The sequence below is a fragment of the Python bivittatus genome, unplaced genomic scaffold (genome assembly GCF_059951505.1).
Source record: "Python bivittatus isolate LINGU-HERP-01145 unplaced genomic scaffold, Pbiv_v1 ctg000520_np1212, whole genome shotgun sequence".
Taxonomy (NCBI): Eukaryota; Metazoa; Chordata; class Lepidosauria; order Squamata; family Pythonidae; genus Python; species Python bivittatus.
This window is the reverse complement of record NW_028277080.1, coordinates 3,929,811-3,950,375: the sequence shown is the minus strand read 5'-3', so window position 1 is coordinate 3,950,375 and position 20,565 is coordinate 3,929,811. Positions and strand designations below refer to the sequence as shown.

At 37.5% G+C, this 20,565-nt stretch overlaps 1 protein-coding gene across 2 annotated transcripts in view; it reads left to right on the top strand.

Annotated features, from left to right (window-relative positions):
• Positions 1-20,565, top strand: part of POSTN (periostin) — a 62,441-nt gene that overhangs the window by 32,383 nt on the left and 9,493 nt on the right. For both annotated transcript variants that reach the window (XM_007438542.4, XM_007438541.4), the window contains exons 12-16: positions 2,786-2,916; positions 7,937-8,067; positions 8,315-8,417; positions 13,503-13,570; positions 15,118-15,163. In XM_007438542.4, coding sequence (XP_007438604.1) covers positions 2,786-2,916; positions 7,937-8,067; positions 8,315-8,417; positions 13,503-13,570; positions 15,118-15,163 — 479 coding nt within the window. The remainder of the gene's footprint in view (positions 1-2,785; positions 2,917-7,936; positions 8,068-8,314; positions 8,418-13,502; positions 13,571-15,117; positions 15,164-20,565) is intronic.

Genomic DNA, 20,565 nt, shown 5'->3' with positions numbered 1-20,565 from the left:
GAAGGGCTGACCTTAGAAATTTGGATTGTACAAATTCTAATGGTGCAAACTTGGAGAAGGGGCCCAGCTGGGAAACTATAAAGAAGTTGTGCTATTGGCTTCACTTCGAATAATTTGAGTGCTGCAGATGTATAGTGGCCATCTTGTTTTAAGGAATTTAAGGATGGCAGATGAGCTCCTCTGTGCATTTTCAGCAATGTAGTCCCCGTGGGCTTTCCTACTGCTGGCAGAATGAAGGACTACCCACAGATATTTGAATCAGGAGACTGCTCAACCTTATGGCCATCCATGCTTCAGGAATAGCTCTTGGGCCTTTAGCAATGCCATGATTTTAGTTTTCTGATAATTGATAAATGCATTGGTGGTATAGTGGTGAGCCTTCCATTTTCTTTAGAATAATCCATTTCTCTTAGGGTTTACGTTTTTGCCCCCTCCCCTTTTAAACTGAGAGACAGTTGGTGTCCAGCCACAGCAATCCAATCCAATGGGGTCAGGTCCATTTTTATCCCTTCTCTCTTCAGTATTCAGCCTAATTTTCTATAGGAATTCCATACAGACAGTTCAAGTCTAAGACTACAAAAGCACCCAACTACAAGTCTACGCTAGACCTGCTCCAATAGAGTACAGGTAGTCCTTACTTACCAACTGCCTTGTTTAGTGGTTATTTGAAGTTACGACAGTTGAAAAAAAAACAGCTTTGCAACCTATCCTTGCATTTACAGCTGTCACAGTGTCCCATGGTCACATGATTGCCATTTGGGTACTTTACAACTGGCTTCCAATAAGCAGAATTAATGGAGAATGTGGAAGTGAAATTGCAAGTTGCAGTCATGTGATGTCTTGCTTAACGATCATGGTGTTTTGCTTAACAACAGAAGCAGAAGTGATGTTGTAAGTCCGGCCCAGTCATGTGATTTTTCACTTAGTGAAAAGTTGCTGGTCCCAGTTGTGGTTGGCAAGCAAGGACTACTTGTAGTAGAATTTGCTTGAGACAGAAGTAAGTAATGTTGTGCTTTCAAAACCCATCTTGACTTTCTCCCAACAAGTCCTTCAGATGGTAGTGACCTCAGATTTCAATTCTTAGCTTGAGTCTAGCTAAAACTATCAAATACATCTTATATTGTATATTTGTTATAAATTTATTTTTTGACCACGTTCTGCTAGTTCAGACCACTTTTAGCTTTCCAGTCATTCCCACTGATCCAATGTCTCTGCAGTATGACCCATCCTGATTCTCCTTAATCTCACCATTTGGTCCTATCCACATTATCTCATGCCCATCCAAAAGGTCAAAACTGAGGCAGTCAATGGTGATCTCACTGAGTGTGATTTGAGGACACACTTGCCAGTCACTGACTCTAATATTTTCTCTCCATTACCTCTTCCTTGCCTCAACACCAAATATAGCAAGTGCCAAGTTGTTTAAATTCCCCCATCTATTCTATTAAAATAGTTTTAAACACCCTTTATTAATAGTTTAAATTCCCCTCCATGTATGGACCATAGTGTCATTTGCAGCAGGGTGGAACTTTATGGACTAGGTGGATTAGTACCCTCTGCTCTGCCTCAGTCCCAGTTCTGGATTTGGGCTTTGTATCAAATCAGAGTACAGTTTACAGATAGCCAGATACATACACACATGCACATGACACACACACATATATTCACATACTGTGATGTTCTGTTTTCTCTCTGGATTGGACCCACAAATATTAAAAACAAGAATGAAAAACATTTAAATCACTCTTGATATGTCTGAAACATCACATTAGAATCCAACAATTTAATTGCTTAGGAAAGACTGATTTACAAGGGTATTAATTTTAATAGCTAATAAGGAGGTACTTACATCTGTTATTGCAAATGATAAATATAAATGAAATACTGCAGTGGCTACAGTGACTTGACAAATACTGTACTAAGATCACAAACTGTGGAATATTTGTTAGAGAGAAAATCTGATATAAGTGTCATCTTTCTTCCAAGGGAAGGACTGCTAGCAGAATTCTCAACATGCTTGCCTTACTGTAGAACTCTTTTTTATAGAAGCCACCTTCTGAGCTGGATTTATCAGAGCTCATTTAGATTTGTCTCCGAAACTTCTCTTACCTTGTTCAGAATGACCAGTCAGAATAAAATTCCTGATTGCAGAGATATTAATAGCTATGAGTATTTATCCTTCATTTTAACCCTAATTGCAGAATTAAAAGTTGGATATAGGTATTTAATAAAAAGAAAGATGATAAAGATTAAAAGAAATAAAATAATAGTTTATCCAGGAAATTCCTTTAAAAAGTCTTCCACTTACTACTTAGTCACACTTTCACTACCCTTTACTTATATTTTCTGCCATTTTTCTTTTCCTTGTCAACCGTACTATTTTCTTTTCTTTTCAAAATGTACTCATGCTTTTTGTTTATATCAAAATTATTGCTTTTCCAACTTTTGAATTGCATTTTGATTATTAGCCTTCTGCTTCCTTTACATTTTGTGAGTCAGGCACTTGATTGCTTTCATCTTTTTACACACATAACTCTTGTAATGGGAAAGAAAGATCTTGTTCTGAGCCAATAATTCATCTTCTTTTTCAATATGGGATCCACCTCATGTCAGTAAGGGTGCCATCATCAAATATGGTGTTTTTCAAGACCATAAAAAGTGGTTGAAATTGGATATACAATAAAAATGGGTCTGATATTGGGAATACATGTTTTCTATGTACAATTTCATTTTAATATCCTGTCACTGAGTGGTATATTGTATTGGATGTTGTTTTCATCTCCAGCATTTTCCTCAGTCTTGTGGAAGCTGCAGGCTTAGAAGAGGTTCTGTCCCAACCTGGTGATTGGACTTTCTTTGTCCCAACAAATGATGCTTTCAAAGGCTTGACTGAACAAGAGAAAGAGACTCTGATAAGTAAGTCATAAAATTATAGACAAGGGGAATGAATTATCTCATTTCTTCTTTTGCACTATATGAACTGTAATGCTATTTCTTTTGGTCATTTTAGTCTTTTAAAATGGTTTTTATGGTCCTAATATGATGCCACCAAAATTCAGCAACAAAATCTAATTTCCAATAATGCAATTATTTCCTTTCTCCTTCTTTTTGATAAAATAAATCCAATAGTAGTTGTATTAAACTTTGACTTTTTTAAAAAAAATGGCAAAACCCCTCCTCTAAATGAGCCAAAAGCCAATGCGACTGTCTTACGTTCTACAACCTTTGGAAGCTTCCTCCCAGATAAAATAAAGTGTGATTCCCATGGCTGAAAATGTTGGCTAGATGTATGATAACAAATACCAGATATTATTAACAAAATTGTCAAGTCCACAATGTCCAACTCTCAGTTCTGAAGCATTCTCACACAACCAGGCTTGGGTCAGATAAATACTTCTTTATTAAGAGGTACATGTAGCTTGTAAACAGAACATTGCTAAAACTAATGCCTTGGGTAAACCTCCCTCTATTCATCCCCCCTCTCCTTATTGCCTGGCGTCGTGACTCCTCTTCACCTGTTGTTGACCTCTCTCCTTCCTCCCCGAGCTTCTTCCTGGTTCTTTGGGCCCCAGCTGCCTGGCCGGCAATCAACCCGTCTAAATTGCCCATGTATGGTCAAGCTGCTTCCCAACTCCCCTTACAACCATTAACAGCCACCCCCCCTCCTTAGTTACAAGTGGCAGAAACAAATCAATCCAACTCCCAACGAATGCAATACAATGGAAAACAACAACAGTTGGGTGATGCAGGTTCTGACAAAAATACAAAAACAAATCAGCACTATTTGATGATATAGAATTCATATTTGCTTATGTTTTGTTTCTGATACCTTATAGGTATATTTTTATTGCTCTGGCCTTTGTAAAAAACAAAACAAATGTATTTCAAAGATGTATATTGTGCCTCCTGCTCCCTTAAGTGGCCATTTCATGCACAAATGTGAGATGTGACCCACAAAATTAGACATTGAGTTCAAGTAACAAAAAACTTTGTATGCACATCCATACCTAAATACATGCACACACATGCACACACAGATACATAAAATGCAATTCCCTTTCAAAGTAAGTAATACTATACAAAGTACAGAAAGAATAAGAAATAGTAAGGAAAAGAAATAGACAAAAGATAATAGCAAATAAATCTAAAACTGAAATGCTATTCCCATCATACATTCAATTTAGGGGATTACCCCCCCAAAGTTATTCCCTGTTTGCATGATTTGGATCAATTTTGCAGATTTAGTTTTGTTTTAAAGCAACTACTAACTGGTTTGATTTCAAATGGATCAAAAGTGCTGATAGATGGGTAGTTAACCCTTCCCTACATCCTCTATCAGATGGAAATCCCATTCCCAATTTCCATGCTCAAAGTTGCAATCCCTACTATTTGTACTAGATTTGTCCACTGTAAATATGTAAATGTTTATTGTAAATGAAAAACAAGACAAAGATGCAGCTTAAATACTCCACCTACCATCATCAATGTATTTGTCAAAACTGAATCTTACCATAAGAGTTTTAAAGCAAAACTAAAGATATTGAGATACATCATTTAGGAACTTTCACTTATACGGCTCTTGATACTTATATTTTTTTAAATAGGAAAAGTATTAATAGATTTCCACATTCTTTGATTATAATCTACAGTCCAGTGTACTTAATTCCCAGAAGCAGACTAGTCCTTGAGATATAACTGTACGGTCTGCTTGTTTTCATGAATGGTTTTAGTCAGATTTTCTCATAGACCTAATGGTAGGTCATATACAATTGCTGCAAAATAATTTAAAATACAAACTGTACTTCTTTCTTCTTTTAGCAAGGGCTAGGCTCTGCAAATCACTTGGGTTCTCAGAAAACAGTGTGTTATATGGAAACATAAAAAGATTCACATACCTTCACAATTTCCCAATACATTTCTAATATTACTACAAGCATTCTTTACACATTTATCCATGAATACATTAAACAAACCAAAGGACACTAAACTTCCTTTTTTGGTTTCATATATTTTGCAGGAGAGCAAAAATCTAGTCTACACACTAACTGCCTTGGATGCACTTCCCAAATTATGTCCACTGTCACCTCTTATATCCTTTCAATCAGTATCAAGAATCTTCCGAAGTGTAATCCTTCTGTAGTTTTTGCATTCAAAACCTTTTGTTTTGTATAAGGGAATAATAATGGCATTTTTCCGATTATAAGGCATAAATGCAATTGTCACACACGTTAACATTTCTCCAGTTATACCATCCACAGTTGCAGTCTTACCATTTTTCAGTGTTTTCATTTATGAGTTCATTTCCTTTGATATTTTTCTTGGATACTAACCTTTATAGCATTTGTTTCAATTCCACACTTTGATGTATCATAATGGGGGATCTTAAATACCCCACCATCTACTGGGAGACAAACTCTACCAAAGCTTGCTTCTTCCAGGAGATTCCTCATATCTTGCTGACAACATTATCTTTCAGACAGTTAAAATAAAGCACAAGAACACCAGCTATTCTTGATTTGATGCTAACTGATAGTCAGTGGTGAAATGTGAACCTTGAGGAAAAGTGACTGTGACAGTCTGGAGTTCTTGATTTTAAGAGAAACTGAAGCTTGTATGTCTATTGAACTTCAAAGTGTGCGTGTGCGTGTGTGCATGTTTAGTATTTAGAGCAATTATTGTAGGATAATGCAATCAAAAACTCACAGCTCCTGTATTCCTAGATAGACACATGGAAGGAGGCGGAGACTCTGTGAGGTCACTTCTGTTTCCTCCTTCTCCATGCTCTCAAGGGGAAAGCACATGTCTGAGCTTCTTAGCTCAGAGACTAATTATGGCTTAATTTTGTAATTTACTTAATACTTTAAATATGCTGTTTAATTGTTGCTACTGTAACTGCTATTCCTGAAAAAAGAAGAAGGAAAAACTCCTTCATGTGAGTAAATGTTAATTTTGTCTTATTTCACAAGAAAAACTGTGATCATTGTTTTTTGAGGGGATAAAAGGGGTAGCACCAGGTATAATGCCCACAAGTATAATATGATTCCATGGCAGGAGAAGTTCAATATAGACTTAAAAAATGTGATAGTGATAACAATCATAAATAATTTCCCAAAGAAGAAGAAGATAAAAGAAGTGAGAGTAGCTGGCCAAATAGTTTAGTAATGATCTGAAGGACACATATAAGAGATAGACACTGAGACAGGTCATCAAAAAAGAATACACCGATACTGTAGAGATGGTGTCAAAAAGCTAACAACAAAAACAAAAACAACAAAACCTTCAGATATGCTGAAAATAAAAGGAAGAAGAAAAGTACATTATCTGTTCAGTGAAAATGGAAAAATGCTAACAGTTCTACCCACCTGTTTTGGTTTAGTCTTATATGAGAAGAGTAATATGAGTTCCACTGGGCAATAGTGAATAGGATAAATGGGCAGGATTGAAGGACAACAGTTATTGTCAGGGAATACCTATTTATTATGAATATATTTGCATTTCCAAGATCAAATGAATTTTATTTTAGGATACTGAAGGATTTTGCTAATCGTTTGGCTGAACCTTTATAAAATGTCTTTTCAAAAAGGGAAGAGGACACACCAGTTGGACTTTCATTGATATCTAGAAAATTCTATAGTAGATATAAAACAACAAATGTATTGAAATATCAGAAGTCTGTAGGGATGTCTCAAGAACAAGTCTTACTAGATTGTAGAGAGGAGTGGGGGAGGGAGAGAGAGATAGATTGTGGTAGCTTCCCCATCGCTGAATATGTTTTCAGCTGGAGAACTACCTATTGTGGTTGATGTAGTTTGGATTTCTGTATGGAGTAGTAGATAGGACTTAAAGATATAAATAGCCACTTCTACCTATGATTCCCTTCCCTAACCTCCTCTTTCAAAAAACATGAAAGTTTGAATACTGAGATTTCTTCAGAAGCAAACATGATACTGCTTTTTGTTCTTCAGATAAGATTGTAGTAAATTAACTTAAGAATCTTTCCATTCTGCTTATGAGTCTCATTGGTCCTTAAGAAAGATACACATCCACCATAGACAACCAGAAGATAGACTGAATAAATTCATCCCCATGGGGCATGTTACACATCTACTTCACGTTTTCTTCTCTGTAGTGAGTTCATTGGTGCCTCCTGAGTTATCTACTTTGTTATCTGGAAGACTGCTGAAGTGGCAGGACAACTACTGTATTTATCTGGAAGGGAGAGTACTTTGTTGCCAAACAATTTACCTTTAAAATGGGAGTATTATCCTACATTACTTGAATAAACATTTTTCCTGCCTAATTTTCCATTCTTGTGTCATCCTATGACACTGACGTCCTCATTCTTTCTGGTACAGGAATTCTTTTTGGCTTATTCTCACTTGTGAATTAAACTCCATGGAGCACATTTAGGAGCAGTTTAAGGTTCTTACACCCAGTTAGTTAGATCCTAATAAAGGATTTATTTGCATAGAAGTTGCAAATTTAGTACATTTAATTCATTTTTGTTTTAAGATTCATGTTTTACTTCTTGTTTGTTGTTGGAAAATGTCCAGAGCAGGGATTACTTCCAGTTTATACTTGTTGGAAAATGTCCAGAGCAGGGACTCTTGCAACTTTCCCTTGGTATACAAAATCCAGATTGCAAACCCAAATTGAAAATCTCTGTGCTCTCTATGGAATTGTAAGATTTATTGTAGATATTACTGTCATTTATAGTATTTTCATTTCTATCAAGGTTTTGCTAAACTCTATCAAGCTCTTTGCTAAATTTCTTTGTCTTAACTTCAGGGTCTGATTCACTTGGAACCTAAAGAACCAGAGTATGGATGTAGGAGTGTGTGGGTTAAAGGAAAATGAGTTCCTTGTAGCACTTGTTCATTGAAGCAGGATAACCATTATTCCAACACTGTGCATACCTTTTGTATTTTTCCACCAGAAGACCAAAATGCTCTAAGGAATATTTTGCTTTATCATTTGACACGAGGAATTATCATTGCAAGTGGAATTGAACCTGGTGTGACTAACATTCTTAAAACTATTCAAGGTGGCAAACTATATTTGAAAATGGTAAGTAGATAGAGTAGCTTTAAAAAAAAAAACCCCTTTAATTATTGTTAATTAACTGATCATTAGATATACAAACTGGCAATGGGGAATACACTTGCAGAAACTATGCATTTCTGCTCGTTAAAATTCTGTCAGCTTTTAAAAATTTACCAAAATCCCCAAATTTCTCTAGTATTGGAGATGAACAAATGTCTTTCACTAATTGTTGATTATTTTCTTATTTTAATTTTTGTTGATTATTGCTTAGGTAAATGACACTCTTCTGGTAAATGAACTGAAATCAACAGAATCTGATCTCATGGCAACTAATGGTGTGATTCATGTCATAGACAAGCTTCTGTATCCTGCAGGTGAGTTAAGAATTATTACAATGTATTCATGAATCTTATTTAGACCCTTGCCCTGCTTGTAAGTGTAATCAAAACTTAGTTTCTGTAGCAACCAGCTATGAGATATTTTTTTTACCAATTTTTTCTAGATGTTCACATCATCATAGAGAGGTAAACATAATATTTGTGTGCAATTGTTAAGCAGTGATCATGGTGTGAAAAGGACCCTTGGTTGGCATTTTTGAGTGGTTTCAGAAGAAGGGTGACTTGGGGTAGCATTGTGTAAGTCCTTACTCTTGAAACAACTTCCAGTAGGGATTGGGATCTTACTCAATTGTCCTGCAGTGCCTAATATTGTGTTCCACCATTCACTCTGCATAAGCTGTTATTACCACTACAACTAAACAGTAGGAAATTTGAGAAAGCAGAGATATCATAATAAATCTTCAAATATGCTGCCAGACACCAGTGACAATCTGATTCTTGCTTACAGTCCATATGATCAGTATAGGAAATTTGCAGGCAGCAATGTGATACATATTGACAATAAGATTCCCTGAATTGAGATTTAAATGTGTGAATGTCTTGGAGGAGAGGAGACATAGTTTAGCCTATGATTAGCCTCTTTGCCCAGTTTCTTTTACTGTAAATGGGAGAACAAGCACTTATTTTTTAAAAAATACATTTCAGAATTGTTCTCACTTATATTCAGAAGTTATTGTAAGCCCAAAATATATAAAACAGTGTTGATTGTAAAAAAAAAAAAAAAAAATCACAGCTAACAATTTGTTGTGCTATGTTGGTTGGTCTTGTTAAAATTACAGTGGTACCTTGGGATACGAACTTAATCCGTTCCGTGACTCTGGTTGCAACTCGAGTTGGTCTCAAGTCGAGGTAAAGTTTCCCATAGGGTTCAATGTAAACCCGGTTAATCTGTTCCGCCCTCCGAATTTGGTCGCAACCCGAGGCGAATTTCCCCATAGAGTTCAATGTAAATCCGATTAATCCGTTCCGCCCTCCGCCCGAATTTGGTCGCAACCCGAGGCAATTTTCTCTTCAGAGCCTGACTCCCACCAAGCCTGCTCTGCATTTTCTTTGGAGCCATGCTAACACGCACACCAAAAACCTTCGCAAAACACCGCAAAACACACCACAAGCCTCACTGAACGTCTCCTTGCTACCGCGACCTCGCCCACAGGAAGCCGTGACTGCGTGGCAGCAGGGAAAGTGGCCGCGGATCCGGTTCGTAAGTAGAGGCAAGTTCGTAACCCGAGGTAAAATTTCCCTGCTGAAGCTGGTCGTAACCCGAAATGTTCGTTAGCGGAGGCGTTTGTATCCCGAGGTACCACTGTATTTCAGAACTATAAAGCTGAAACATAATTATATTCCAGAAATATATCCTGTTTATGGTATTCCAGCAAAATATCTGTGGCATTTTGAGAATAGAATTCTAAGCCATTGGTCTGATCCACCAGAGCTCTTATGAAGCATTTAATATAGAGTTACCTTAACACAAGCAAGGAGAGGTTAGTAGAACAATGTGTGACCCCAGCTGTGGTCTCCAAGCACTGTGGCAAGCTTGAGTCAAGGAGAGAATCGGTTAACTGCCTGCAGTGAGGCAGTTAGCTGGGAACAAGTATAAGAAATCATCCGCCTTTGGACTTACTGGCAAGTCACCCCAAAGGAAGGGCAACTAGAAGAGGCATGTACCTTTAGGGAGACATTTGAGGTTGAGGGCATCCTACTTTTATCAGATTGTCGTGCTAAATAAGAACTGTTAGGAAAAGGTAGTTGTGAGAAAGATTCACCTGGGATGACAACCCTGATGTGAAAGCACTGCCAGTCTCCTGGAAGATCTTTTGTGATAGAAACCACAAGGTGGAGAAATGTGAAAATGAATTCCTGGTGAGAACAGACTCAGAATAAGAGGGGTGTTTTATTGTTTTGTGGGGGGGGGGTGAGCAGGGATTTACACATGAGGAAAGTGAGATACGTAGTGGCAGTTCCTCACTTTTCCCAACTCCACAAACATCAAGTCTTGTGTTGCTGTATTAATTTCAGCTCCCACCTCGTTTAATTTTGATATAAACTGTATGGTTGGTCTCTTGGATTCCCCAGACTTTCATGTGCTAAAGATTGTGGGTTGCAAGGTGTCCATACTACTTTATGCAGGTGACGCTACAATTATTTCTTCCACACGAGTGGTAAGAACCATGGTTCACTATTGCACTCAAAACAGATTGGTTACAAGCTACCAGAAATCTAAAATCATGGTTTTCACCAAGAAACCAAAACAGCAAGCCTGGATAACTGAGCAGAACAAAATCAAATGGGTACACTGTTTTAAATATCTGGTGGTAATCTTCCATGATAGGGGATCCTGACTTAATGACTGCCCTGTTTAGAGACTGTTTGAAGTTATGATGGCGCTGAAAAAGTAACTTTATGACTGGTCCTTGCACTTACGACTGTCGCAGCATCCCTGCAGTCATGTGATCAAAATTTGGGCACTTCGCAACTGGTGGGTGTTTACAACTGTTGCAGTGTCCTGTGGTCATGTGATCACCATTTGCATGCTTCACAGCCAGCTTCTGACAAACAAAGTCAATGAAGAAGCCAGCAGTAAAATCGCAAGTTGCAGTCACATGATGTCTCATTTAACTACCGCATCACTTAGTGACAGAGTTGCCGGTCCCAATTGTGGCTGTTAATCAAGGGTTACTTATATTATGCAAGTGGCATCAAAATCTATAATGGCCATGAAAAGGTTTTTCTACTTCCAAGGAGGTGAACTGATACCAGCAGCAGTGAAGCTTTTTGAAGCTAAATGTTAGCTCAAATATGTGGTACAGGTTGTGCATGAAGAGGAATGCCTTAGAGACAATACATATTTTAAATTTCTAAGGTCCCTATTTGCTGGACCCCAGGGCATCCCCAATGCAGTACTCAGACCTGAGTCTGGGATGCCTTAAATTGAATTTAGGGCATGGAAACTAGTTGTGGTATATTGGTTAAAGATTAGATTCTTTCCCACTGGACTGCTTCTGCTAGTTCTTTCAGTATGGACACTGGCAGTAGAGCAAACACTACAAACTGTTGGATTGCCTGCAGACTCTGATAGCTCTGGACTGTGCTCAGGCCAAAAAGCTAGTGCTGGAAAGATTGAGTGATATAGAGCATCAACCTGAAGTCAGCTCACTCTCTTGAAGCTCTGGAATCCTACTAGATACAAGTTCCTGGGAATCAGGAAACTTCTTACACACACTCACTTCCTCTAAGTTGCGGAAAGGATTTTTTAGAGCTAGGCACAATGCACTCCCATTGGTGTTTCTGTATGGCAGGTATGCTAGGATCATTGTTCCTCAGGGTACATACCCTTGTGATTCCAGGGAAATTGAAACAATCCAACATGTTCTCTACAAGGATCTTTGAAACAACATTATAACTCCCTTTTTACTTTAAGTCCTGGGGAGAGTGGACGATTTCTATACCCACTACCTCCTTTCAGACTCAAATCATGACATCACCCATATGGAGCTAAATTTATCAATGCAGCAGTTAACTTCAGACTCAACCTGATAGCTCAACGTCCTTGGACTATTTTATTTTTTCCCCCTTCTTTCTCTCTCATCTCTCGCACCCTAAATTATGATTATAATAAACAACTAAGTATTAAGTAAGCATACTGTAATTAATTATGCTCAAAATATTCCAGGTAGAACTTTATTATTTAGTGTGCACTTCAGCATTTTATTACCACATTTTTAATTATCTAAGTGTTTTAATGTATTAGTATTTTAATATTCTACCACACTGTTACAGAGCAATACAGCTTTGTACACACTTAACAGTTAACCATTTCTGACAATTTTTGCTGCCTTACCTACTTTATATATGGTCTGGTGCTACTGTTTTTACTTTTCCTCTTTTTTCCTCTGTTTTGTGTAAATCACTCAGCTATCTTTATCCCACTCTCTTTCCCCCTTGTAATATTGTTACTGAATTGGACCTACATCTGGTCATTGACTATAATAAAGAATTTGCATTGTATTTGTATAGTAATTTCTCTTCTCACCTCATGGCACCTGAGTACCTGGCTAATCCAGAACATGGTAGCATTTATCCATGCTATGACCATGTATGAAAAGGGTAAACTACTTTGCATCATTAAGAGCTGGGTAGCTGAGGTGGGAAAGCAAGCCTGACCCAGTTCTGCCGAGCCAGGCTGAAATAATCAGGGAAGGGGTTTTAGTAATTTATCTGAACTCTACTTATCTCACTCAGAAGCCATTTGAAAGCTGACTGTTGAGGGGGGGGGGGCGGATCTTTGTGTTGGTCAAAGAGAAATAGCAGATATTATCTTGGAAATAAAGGAGTGGTCTCTGTGGTGGAAAAGTCAATATCATACTAAGACTATCCAGGACTTTCAATCCTGGGATTTTCTCAGAGCATCATAAGCCCAATAGCTATTGTAGTGCATACTTTTGATCTATTTTTTAGGGCGCCATGTTTAAAATAATTGGTGGCATGCAGATTCTCTCCATTGTTATGGACATTTCCTGATAAAATTTGAACTAACTGTGGCTGGCCTGTCCTGAAAGGACAGAAAGCCAACTAAGATGGTCTAGCCTCAACAATTAAATGGAATCTAGGGAATTTCTGAATATTCTGGGGGATTTTCAAGTGCAGTGGCTGGAGTGCAATTCTGCTGAGACTCTCCTTTGACTGTACGATGAACAGTGAGATTAAAAAGTAAATTGATAATATCACTTCCCTGTTTACAGGGAAACCAGAATGTCCATTAATTACTGTGTCACACCAAACAATAAAACAAGTTGACATATGCCTAGTGTGCAATTGGTACAAATATTTTAATAAATATGACACATCAGAACACATAATTGCATCAACTGACAGTAGTGGAAATGAAGAGGGCTTACTTCTCTGCCATCATTCTATCCCCAGAAAACCGACTTATAAGACATGCCCGTTGCCCAGGAATATTTAGGCTAACAATGACTCCAAACCAGATTTTATTTTGATAGATTGCTAGTTACAATTGCTTTATATTTGTTTAAATTAATTAATAAATAAATCTTGTTTTAGATATGCCTGTTGGAAATGATCAGCTCCTTGCAATTCTCAGAAAATTGATTAAGTACTTTCAAATCAAGGTATGATTACTTGGTTGTGCTTTGAGAATGAATGCAGATCATATTCTTTTTTTGTTTTAATCCATTCAATCGTGTCCAATTCTCAGAGACTGCCTGGACATGTCCCTGCAGTTTTCTTGGCAAGGTTTTTCAGAAGTGGTTTGCTATTGCCTGCTTCCTAGGGCTGACAGAGAGGGACTGGCCTAAGGTCACCCAGCTGACTTTGTGCCTAGGTGGGACTAGAACTCATAGTCTCCTAGTTTCTAACACTCAGCATCACCTGGAAAAAACTTTTCAGAACATGTGGGGCTTGGTTAGGGGATGCAGGGAATTCCTTCCCATTTTATCCCATGTCCTTCTAATGATCCAATGGATAGTCAGCTGTGATAAGGTTTTTTTTTCACAGAATCAGTAATTTTCTGGAACAGTGATAGTCCTGTCAAAAGAAAAGAAAACAAGAAAACATCCCCCTTCCTCCCCTTTCATAATATTCACATTAGTTTCTTCCTTGGTGTGAAAAAACACCAGATTAAAAAAAAGATGATTCTATAAATCTCTGTGTTTCCACAATAAAATGAATATAATGGGCATTTACTTCCCAATCCATGATTATTCTGATCCTAGGCATGTTTACTCAGATAAGTCTCATCATTAATACAAATATACTTACTCATGAATAAAAGTATTGATTTTGGGGGGAGGGTTGACACAAGATCTTAAATAATTCTGTGTCAAAAAAAGAGCCCCTTTCTCCTCTTTCTTAATATTCAGAATTATTTCTGCTTCTTCCTTGTGGATTGTAATGCAACTTTGTAGAGCAATGAGTGAGACCTCCTCAGATGCAAGTCATTTGCAGTTTACAATGCTCTGAAAGAAGGTGCTAATGATTGCAGTCTTGAGACCATACCTTGGAGCTGAGTGAATCTGCTCCTCTTAAGACAACAGTGGAACTTGCTTGCTTGCTTGCTTGAACCCCGGCCCTTCCACTGAGAAGGGCCACTAACAACTCAGCCAGGATATGGGATTGTGGGTTTTATTATTTTTTACACAAAGAATATCAGTCCCCTGGGAGATCAAAACTGCTGTGTGAAAAAAGAGAAAGCTGTCTTGACAGAGTTTGAATGCAGAGGGAGAGAGCTCTTCATCCTGTGCTCTCCTACACCCAGTTGGCCACTCAGCTGAATTTTTTTCTCCCAGAGATCAATAGTCCAGTGTCAAACAAAGATATCCTTACTGAAAGCTGTTAAAAGAAAGGCAAGGTTCAGAAATGGACTAGCTGGCAGCCATGCATCCCTATGGTAGAGATAATCACACAGTAGCTCAAAATATTGCTGACTGCTCCATTCCTTAAGTCTGAGTGCATGATCCAGAGTGGCACTACTATTAAGGACTTGGAAAAACTTCCAGAAGCCATTCTTTGCATGATTTCTCTACCTTGTTTATTTTCAGATTTTCATTAAGCTTTTTGTGTAATAGAATTGTTCTGTTTAATGCACTGTAAACAGTTTTTTATTTTCTTGTTTCTTATAATACATTTGATTGAACTTTTTTTAAAAATTGTTTCACAGTTTATCCGTGGTAGCACTTTTAAAGAAATTCCACTAACATTTTACAGTAAGTATTTTAAAAGGTAACATGGACAATTGCAAATATTTACAGGCATGGAAAATCACTTGGAGGGTTTGATAGAGGAGTTCATTGACCTACTTTGCATTATCAAATGGCAGAATTATCAGATGTCTATGAGGTAAGGATAGGTACTACCACATACATTTCATGGAGTCACCACAAGATATGCACATGCAGAGAGAGAACCTCAGTTCATTCTCCTGATGAAATAATATGAATGAGAGCAAATAAATGGAACAATATTTAGTGAAACGACCCCAAAGCATCAGCAATTTATTGAAATACAATGAAATGAAACTGTTGAAGGTATAAAGACCACATTAGAGATGTTACAAAAAATTATCTAGTGTAAAAATCTAAATGGTAGAACGATGTCAATCCAATTAAAAAAAGAACCAGTTAAGTTTAGAACAGCCAAATCACTTTTAATTTCATATTCTTTTCCCACTGAGACTCAAGTGCACCTCACTGTGATCTTAAAGTCTTCCTCATCCTCTCCCTACCTGTAATGCCACCCGCACTTTTCAAAAGATATGGAGCAAGAGGGGGAATTGATCTCAAACATTTGGTCTTAATTCTGGAGTAAGCATTCCACACATCTAAAATTCATGATAAATAAAATAAAAGCATTCCAATAAGACACAACTAGCATCTACATTATGAAACAAGCTCTGGTTCATTCCATGATAACAATCTAGGAGTATAAGATCCACTTGTGAAACTTCATTGGCCTTATCTAAACTCATGAATATGGTTCATGAATAGTACCAGGAAGTCTCACACTCCTGGATGCACTTCTGCATTTTTGTATGTTTGTAGCAGCTTCTACTTGTGCTGTGCTGTACATGGCAACATCACTGTGATCTTGCATTTGCTTCAAATGTATAAATTCCCACATGTATAGATTTTACCTCTATACATGTGGGGAAGGAAGGAGCAAGGAAGAATAATGGGGAAGTGACGATGGCATTTATGGCCCAAATTCCCTCAGTTCTAAACTATCTTGAGATAATCTCAAGACAAGCTCAAATGAGTTTAGATAAGGCCAATGAAGTTCCACAGGTGGATCTTATACTCCTAGATTTTTATCATGGAATGAACCAGAGCTTGTTTCATAATGTAGATGCTAGTTGTGTCTTATTGGAATGCTTTTAGTTCCGGAGGAGCTCTCTCAAAACTAGATCTTTAGATAATTTGAGTTGAATTCATAATATTTTAATAAAACAGATTATTTGTTTGCAGACTTTCTTAACCTTGATCACCTAGTAAGAAATCATTACTCAGTAATGTGAGGCTAGAAAAATTAATCTAAACGAATACAGCTGAAATAAGCACAGAAAATAGTCAGTAGTAATTACTTCCTTGGGCAGCCAACACATCTTGGATGCCAGACTAGTAATCTGGCTGCATCCCAGATGAAGGTTTCTTGCTGATGATTCAACAACAGTCCTCTTCTTTATATGGCAAGCTTTTATTTATTCAGCAGTTTTTATAACCTTCCCCAAACCATGTAGCAGCATACAACAAAGTAAGAATACAAGATGGAAAAAAAAACATATAATTAATAGAAATCCCCCAGATGGTGGCTATAAACATTTAATCCTGCTTAAAAGCATGATGGAATAGTGTTGTTTTAATAATTTTATAAAACGCCAGGAGTGGGAAAGCTGCACGAACCTTCATAGTTCCAAAGCACAGAGGCCACAACAGAGAAGACCCATGGCCAGGTCCTCACTTCAGTAGAGTGGAGATTCTAAGCAGACATTCTCATTATATTTTTATGTATTTATCAGAATGACAGATTCAACCTAGGGAAGGTGGTGCCTGAGATAATTTGAATTGGACCTGGAAGCCTACTGATAACCAGTGCAATGACTTTAGTAGTGGTGCTACATGGCTATGACAGAATTGTCCCATCAGTAATTAACTGCCACATTTTGGACTTGCTGCACTTCTTCCGTCATCTCCAAAGACAGTCCCATATAGAGTGTGTTTTAGATCCAGCTGAATGATAGTCAGAGCATAAACTACTATTGTCAAGGCATCTGGTTTAGGTTTAGGTAGGGTTATAAGTCTTTTTTCAAATGATAAATTATGATGAAATTAACAAAAATAAAAATAAGCAATGGTAGTCCATTCAGAAACATATTTCTCCATCTTTGTATTTGTAGAATATAAATACATTTAAAAATAGACAAAGAACATATCTCTTTGAGTCCAGTCTTTGACATTGGAATGTTGTTTTTTTTCCACTTGTGGGGAATAATTCTTTTAACCAAACCCATCTTGATAAAGCTAGGATTCTTCATAGTGTCTTCAAGAATGTAATTTTTGGAATGTAATTCAGCATCCTGTTTACTTACTGTATTTTCCCCCAAGGTTGTATTGATGTCTGTGACCAAAAGAGAGTTAGAACAGTACTACATCTTATAAATTAGAGAACCTTCAAATTTGTTACAGCACTAACAGAAAAATATCTGATATTCATCCCTTTTAAAATATTCTGTGGGAAGTCTAATAGACATGGAGATTTGTTGATGAATTAACTTCATCCCTTCATCATAAGAAGTATATTTAATATTTCTTATAACATTGATTTTTTTAAGACTGGATCCTCCATTTTTTTTATTCCTTTCATCACAATTTTAGTTTTGTATAAAATTGAATTGTTGGCTTCACTTCAAGTACAACATGTCTTAAATGTTCAAGTATTCAAATTCCTCTGAAACTGTTAAAGCATCTGGGCCATGTTGCTTTAACAATACAGTACATGTTTTAATTTTATATACTGCCAAGCAGATGATTCAGATGAATTATATTTGAAACATAACCTTTTTTCATGCTTAACCCTGTTTGTCTGTCTTAATCCTTAAAACAACCATTACTCATACATTGATTCAAGGTATTAATCCATTTTTGGTCCAGGATTACCAATAAAACAATTTCCAGTCTGTCTTCAGATTAAGATTACTCAATAATGACAATTTCCCATGTGAATATGAGTCAAAATTTACCTGCTTCACAATTAATGCCCAGATATTTCTACCAGTTCCCAGAATGGAAAGTCTGACTTTCCTTACGGTAAATTGGCCAAGAAGTTGCCAGGATATCAAAGGAATCACACAGTGATTCTCTGAATGATCCCAAAGGAGGTAATAATTTTAAAAAGTTTTCATTCCACATAAATACAGATTATCATTGGATTTTATTTTAATATCTGTAAAGTAAAAAGTTAATTTTACTTTTTTAGTCCCCTTTTTCATTTTATTACAATAATACCAAAACCAGAGAACACTCTAGCAAATGTGAAAGTTATAGACCAATGTTGTTGCCAAGGTATTAACTGCAACATTAATTAAGAGATTGCTGAATGTAGTACCATCTATCATTTATCCAGCTCAATCAGGATTTATAAAAAACTGACAGGGTTCTAGCGTTTACTTGGTGACTGACATTTTGGAAACTGCAGCTAATAAACTGGATTTAGCTCTTTTAGCCTTGCTGGATGCTGAAAAGGCCTTTTACATGATACAGGTTAAATGTGTGTTTAAAAAGATTTGGTTTTTCCACTGCCTTTTATGCTTTGGGTTACAACCTGATATTAAAAGACCTACAGCTAGAGTTTATCCTATAGTTAGAATTTGGATTTCTTTCCACATCAATTAAGCTACATCATAGCTTGTACTTGACAAGGATACTCACTACCCCTTTTATTTCTACTCTGGTTCTTAAACCTTTTGCTCTTCTTATTAGATAATCACAAGATATTACTGGTGTTGCAGTGGGCACTAAAAATAAGCTTTTCTTATATGCTTATGATATTTTGATTATTTTGGATAATTACTTAATATAATTACTAGAGCTTGTTAAAAGTGTGCAATGATATGGCATATGTTCAGGGTATAATTTCAGGTGGTAAAAATTTAATTTGCTTTCGTGAGGGTCAAAAATATAAAAAATATTTATTACTGTCAGAAGTTGTGTTTCACAATTGCTTGGATTGTATATAATATTTTCCCCAAATATCTCAATATATGTTGAATTAAATGGCAAACTGCATAGGTAGGGTTGTAACTGGCACACTAGTTGAAGCTGGGAAAAGAACGCCAGCCATGGCCTCAACCTGCTGCTTTAAGCAGTTCATATGAGTCCAGGAGGAACACCTGATCATGAACCAATTCCTTCATGAGAAGCATAATCCCATCTAGAGTTCCTGATGTTCCTGGATATTTATTGACAAAAAACAACTTGTTCTATGAGGGATTCAGTTTAAGATTTTTCAAATCCAGACCTTGACAGTTTCCATATACAGGTAGTCCTTGCTTAACAACTGTTTAATGACAGTTCAAAGTTACAGTGGCCTTGGAAAGGGTGCTTTATGGCCTGTAAAGCATTTCCAGACATTGTAAAATGTTGTGTCGCCCTCCCACCACAGTCACATGGCTCGCATTTATGACTGGTTGCCAAGTGCCCCGCGATCATGGGATTACCATTTACAATCTTCTCTGCTGGCTTCCCCAGAAAGTCAGTGGGGAAGCTGGCAGGAAAGGTTGCAAGTGGAGGCGGAGGAGGGGAGCTGAAATCCTGTTGGCTGGAGGAATGGAGCTCAAATCTTCAGGATCTGAGCTCTATTCTTGGAGCTCCATGAAAGATTCCCCCCCCCCTGCTGTGCATGGAGGGGAGGGGAAACCTCTCAGTGGTCTGCAGGAACGGAGCTCAAATCCTGAAGATTTAAGCTTCGTTCCTCCAGCCCCACAAAGGATTTCCCCTCTGTGCACAGAGGGGAAGGGAAACCCTTCAGTGGGCTACAGGAGCATTTGAGAGCTAAAAGGCTACTTGCTGAGAGGATTTCAGCTCCATGTGGGCCTCAAATCCTTTAGCAGGCAGCCCTTTCACTCTGTCCGCTTAATGACCTGGGAGTTTGCTTAACGACCGCAACTGGGAGTGCCCAGATTGCAGTCGTTGAGCAAAACAGTCACATGGGCATCTCACTTAACAACCGGTTCACTCAACGATCGAGATTCTGGTCCCAGTTGTGGCCATTAACTGAGGACTACCTGTACTCATTCAAGCTTTTCATGGCATCATCAGTCTGCCTAGAGTTTTTTGGGGGGGAGGGAGAGGGTGCCTTCAGGTCAGTATTGATTCCTGGCACTGCTTGGAGAAGTCCCTGCAGTTTTCTTGGCAAGATTTCAGAAGTGGTTTGTCCTTGCCTTCTTCCTAGGGCTGAGAGAGCCCCAACTCACCCAGCTGGCTTTGTGCCTAATATGGGACTCATGGTCTTCCAATTTCTACACCAAACTGGCCTGGAGTAGCAATGTATAATTGAGTGTTATCCTTATATTGATGACATTTCACTCTAATCTGCCAGACCTCTCCCAGTGACT